At 62.3% G+C, this 4909-nt stretch overlaps 1 protein-coding gene across 4 annotated transcripts; it reads left to right on the top strand.

Moving 5' to 3' along the window:
• The first annotated feature begins 860 nt into the window (after positions 1–860).
• On the top strand, positions 861–4447 carry TRIM56 (tripartite motif containing 56). 4 transcript variants are annotated; one of them, XM_058710288.1, is made up of 4 exons: positions 861–879; positions 993–1067; positions 1861–2002; positions 2113–4447. In XM_058710288.1, the coding sequence occupies exon 4, from the start codon at positions 2114–2116 to the stop codon at positions 4424–4426; it is 2313 nt and encodes a 770-aa protein (XP_058566271.1). In that variant the 5' UTR covers positions 861–879; positions 993–1067; positions 1861–2002; position 2113; the 3' UTR covers positions 4427–4447. The 4 variants fall into 4 exon arrangements, with proteins under 4 accessions (XP_058566271.1, XP_058566270.1, XP_058566269.1 ...); XM_058710287.1 differs by having other exon boundaries at positions 873–891; XM_058710286.1 differs by lacking the exon at positions 861–879 and having other exon boundaries at positions 928–1067.
• The last annotated feature ends 462 nt before the right edge of the window (positions 4448–4909 follow it).

Consider the following 4909-nt stretch of genomic DNA (forward strand, 5'->3'; position numbering starts at 1 on the left):
CCTCTCCACTTTTTACCTGGACCCTGCAGCCAGAGTGAGCACTCCTTGGTTCAGCATCCTGCTGAAAGCCCATCACTGTGGACCACGGGATGCATACAGGAATAGATACGCAAGAAATCAACTTTCATATCTCAACTGTAGAATCTAAGTGGCAGGTATATGAGTATTTGTGGCAATTCCTTCAACTTTTTTGTGCTTCAAATTTTTCATAAGATATTGGGGAAAAATATCCTTCAATGATTTCTTTTGACTTCTTGGATAAAACTCAGACTCCTTCATGTACACCATAAGGCCCTCTATGATATGGCCTCCGCGTCACTCTGTAACATCATCTGCCGCCACTCACACGTCCCTTCCCATAAACCATCCTGAAATACTTGGAGCTACTGGGGAGAGTTGGGGTATTTCATTCCTCTGTGCCCACCGATTTGCTGTTCCCAATTCCCAAAATGTTCTTCCCTGCGTTCTTCCTCCCAACCCCCTCTGTGCCCTTCAAACTCATCTCAAGTGATGCCCCCTCCAGGAAGCCTTCGCGGACTCATCTGGTTCCTCTGCCTCTCCCCTGGCTCGGCAAAGGTTTAAGGCATGCAGGGCCCCACCTACGACTAGATTGGCAGCTGTGCCGCCTCACTGGAGGCCTGGCCCGAGGCCTGGGCTCTAGTTACATGGCTCTGGACCGAGGAGGAGCTCTCATTTCTCCCCTCAGAGGACGCGTCCTCGGGCAGGTCCTCTGCGTGTGCCACAAACACACTTAGCTGGCTGAGCGGATCCTGATGCTGGATCTCACAGGGCGACCTGGGGAGCCCCGCCGCCGAGCCCCGCGGCCTGCACCAGGGGCCGCGCCGGCCAAGGGTGGAGGCCCCCCCTCCCGAGGAAGAGGTCCGGCCTGGGGTAGGGAAGAAGGCGGGGCCTGAGGCCGTGCGAGTCGGTGTCCCGGGCTGGGGACGGAAGTTGCAGAAGTACCATTACTTTCAGTTTTGTTTCTCTTTCAGGCACCCGGCCCCAGCGGCTTCCAGGCCCCGGGCCCCCCACGCCCCGTCCCGGAGCCCAAGGTCAGCTCAGACCTGGTAAGGAGGGCGGATGACGGAAGAGCTGGAAGGCGTGGGGGGAAGGGAGCGGGAGGAAGGGGGAGGGGAGGGACCCGGAAGGCGGGAGGAGAGGAGAGGGTGGGAGGGAGCACCCCGCCTCGCCCCACTCCGGGGCCAGAGGCCTGAGGCTTACCTGGGAAAGGCCTCCTCCCACTCTCTGGCCTGTCCTCCCCGACCCCACGCTCCAGAAGTTTGGGGGAACACCCCCCTCCCGCAGTCTCTTCCTGGAGGATTTCGTCCACTGTGCTGGGATCTGGGGGAGAGTGACAGACGGGTCCACACAACTCCCCTTCAGAGGCTTCTAGGAAAGCTGAGGCCCCTTTCAGCAGGACAGGTAGAAAGAAAAGCCTCTAGGAGATGAGGCACAGGTTGCAGTGACCCCAAGGTCTAAGAGCTAGAAGGAGCGCAAGGCCGCCACCGCCCCACAGCCTTACTTCCACCTGCTCCAGAACCCTCCCAGGGGAAATTGGGCAGAAAGTGGGGCCCCTTGACCCCTGATGTGGTTCCCAGGGTCTAGAAAACAGGTGTGAGGGGCTACAGGAGTTGGGGCCCCTTACCCTGCCCCAGTTGCCACAAGTAGAGGTGACTGCGCAGCCGGACCCTCTCCTATGTCCTCTCTGCCTGCACCCCACCCCTGCACCGGTCCCCAACAGGGCCTCAGGACTACTCACACAGGGCTAGCGCCACACTTCCCAACAGGCCTGTCAACCCTGGGGTGCTGATCATCACACAGCTCCCTAAGGCTGGGCTTCTTGGTCTGGTTCTTTCTCAGGGCACTAGGCACAAGGTACAAGGCAGGAAGCATTTACTTTTTTGCATTTGCTGAATGTATGCCCGGAGAGGGGCGGCTCCCTAGCTCAAGAGCAAGCGGCCACAGGCCCTGGAAGACCAGAAGGACGTTCCTGGCCATTCAGGTGAGACCTCAGCCCTGGTGGGGCTTGGGGATGGGGGGAGAGCCAGGCTGGCAGGCTGGAGGCAACGTGGAGGTACCCTCTGCCCTCTGACCCCGACCTCTCCCTTGCAGCATGGTTTCCCAGGGATCCTCACCCTCCCTACTGGAAGCCCTGAGCAGCGACTTCCTGGCCTGTAAAATATGCCTGGAGCAGCTTCGGGCACCCAAAACGTTGCCCTGCCTGCACACCTACTGCCAGGACTGCCTGGCCCAGCTGGCCGAGGGAGGCCACCTCCGATGCCCTGAGTGCCGAGAGACCGTGCCTGTGCCACCGGCGGGCGTGGCCGCCTTCAAGACCAACTTCTTTGTCAACGGGCTCCTGGATTTGGTGAGGGCCCGGGCTGGCGGAGACCTGCGTGCGGGGAAGCCAGCCTGCGCGCTGTGTCCCCTGATGGGGGGGGCCGGCACGGGGGGGCCGGCCACTGCCCGGTGCCTGGACTGCGCGGACGACCTGTGCCAGGCCTGCGCTGACGGGCACCGCTGCACTCGGCAGACCCACACCCACCGGGTGGTGGACCTGGTGGGCTACCGGGCAGGCTGGTACGACGAGGAGGCCCGGGAGCGCCAGGCGGCCCAGTGCCCTCAGCACCCGGGAGAGGCCCTGCGCTTCCTGTGCCAGCCCTGCTCCCAGCTGCTGTGCCGCGAGTGCCGCCTGGACCCCCACCTGGACCATCCCTGCCTGCCCCTGGCCGAGGCTGTGCGCGCCCGCAGGCCAGGCCTGGAGGAGCTTTTGGCAGGCGTGGACAGCAACCTGGCGGAGCTTGAGGCCGCCCGGATGACGGAAAAGGAAGCTTTGGCCCGGCTGCGGGAACAGGCAGCTAGGGTGGGAATGCAGGTGGAGGAAGTGGCCGAGGGGGTCCTCCGGGCCCTACTAGCCCAGAAGCAGGAGGTGCTGGGGCAGCTACGGGCCCACGTAGAGGCTGCTGAGGAGGCTGCTCGGGAGAGACTGGAGGAGCTGGAGGGCCGGGAGCAGGTGGCCAGGGCGGCGGCCGCCTTTGCCCGTCGGGTGCTCAGCTTGGGTCGCGAGGCCGAGATACTTTCTCTGGAAGGGGCGATTGCCCAGAGGCTCCGGCAGCTGCAGGGCTGTCCCTGGATGCCAGGGCCAGCCCCCTGCCTGCTGCCCCAGCTGGAGTTCCATCCTGGGCTCCTGGACAAGAACTGCCGCCTGCTAGGGCTCTCCTTTGAGGAACAGCCCCAGAAGGACGGTGGGCAAGAAGGAGCTGGAAGCCAGGGAGGTGATGAAACTTCGAGCCAGAGAGAGGACGGAGCCAAGTCAGAGAGACACGGTGGAATCCAGCCCCAGAGTAGGGCTGGAGCTTGCACCCCAAAGGAGAACAGAGCCCAGACACCCCAGGAGGATGGAGCCCAGACCCCAAAGGAGGACAGAGCCAAGACACCCCAGGAAGACGGAGCCCAGACTCCAAAAGAGGGCAGAGCCCAGACACCCCTAGAAGATGAAGGAGCCCAGACCCCGAGGGGTGGCAGATCCAACAAGAAGAGGAAGTTCAAAGGCAGGCTCAAGTCAGTTTCCCGGGAGCCCAGCCCAGTGCCTGGGCTGAACCTGGAGGGCTCTGGCCTCCTCCCCAGGCCCATTTTCTCCTGCAGCTTCCCCACGCGGATGCCAGGAGACAAGCGGTCTCCCCGCATCACAGGGCTCTGTCCCTTTGGCCCCCGGGAGATCCTGGTGGCGGATGAGCAGAATAGGGCGTTGAAGCGCTTCTCCCTCAATGGCGACTACAAGGGCGCAGTGCCCGTCCCCGAGGGCTGCTCCCCATGTAGCGTGGCTGCCCTGCAGGGAGCAGTGGCCTTCTCGGCCGGCGCGAGGCTCTACCTCATCAGCCCTGATGGTGAGGTGCAGTGGCGCCGGGCCCTGAGCCTCTCCCAGGCCAGCCACGCTGTGGCTGCCATGCCGAGTGGGGACCGTGTGGCCGTCAGTGTGTCAGGCCACGTGGAAGTGTACAACATGGAAGGCAGCCTGGCCACCCGGTTCATCCCTGGGGGCAAGGCCAACAGGGGCCTGCGGGCACTGGTGTTCCTGACCACCAGCCCCCAGGGCAATTTTGTGGGGTCCGACTGGCAGCAGAACAGCGTGGTGGTCTGTGATGGTCTGGGTCAGGTGATTGGTGAGTACCGGGGGCCAGGCCTGCATGGCTGCCAGCCAGGCTCTGTGTCCGTGGATAAGAAAGGCTACATCTTCCTGACCCTTCGCGAGGTCAACAAGGTGGTGATCCTGGATCCAAAGGGGTCACTGCTCGGCGACTTCCTGACGGCCTATCATGGCCTGGAAAAGCCTAGGGTGACCACCATGGTGGACGGCAGGCACCTGGTTGTGTCTCTCAGTAACGGGACCATTCATGTCTTTCGGGTCCGCTCTCCTGATAGTTAAAGGGCTAGGACAGGAGAGGGGCTGGGGAGGGACGGGGAGGGGTGCTGGGGCTATAGGGGGGACGAGGGAGGCAAGGCCGCCATGGGATGTGGTGGCTGAGGGTGTTTTCTGGAAGGCAGGGGCTGGCAACCTTTCAATGTGAAGTGCCAAACTGCTAACCCCTCTTCAGGGTGTTGTGGGGATGGGACCAAGGGCAGCGGTGTGACCACAGCTCTTAGAAGCAGGGGAGGAAGGGAGGAGTGCGCCGAGAGCTAACTGTGTCTCCTGCTTTTGGGGGGTGACTGCTGCTTCCGTCGCCACCCTTGTAGGTCAAGTTTCTGAAATTCGTAAGCTTGTGCTGATTGGCGTTCTTCAAAACTACTCCCGATGGGATGGCCCAGGGAGAGTCTTGGCGAGGCTGGCAGAAGGAATCCTCCGAGTCGAGAAGGGCTTGGGGTATGTCAGGCATGTGCCTTCTAGAAGAGAGCTGAGAACCCAGCTCCC

This window comes from Neofelis nebulosa, chromosome 18 (genome assembly GCF_028018385.1).
Source record: "Neofelis nebulosa isolate mNeoNeb1 chromosome 18, mNeoNeb1.pri, whole genome shotgun sequence".
In the NCBI taxonomy this organism is placed as follows: domain Eukaryota; kingdom Metazoa; phylum Chordata; class Mammalia; order Carnivora; family Felidae; genus Neofelis; species Neofelis nebulosa.

Bases quoted from the DNA above. Each gene is read 5' to 3' on its own strand.
- TRIM56 (XM_058710288.1), top strand. From the start codon at position 2,114: ATGGTTTCCCAGGGATCCTCACCCTCCCTACTGGAAGCCCTGAGCAGC.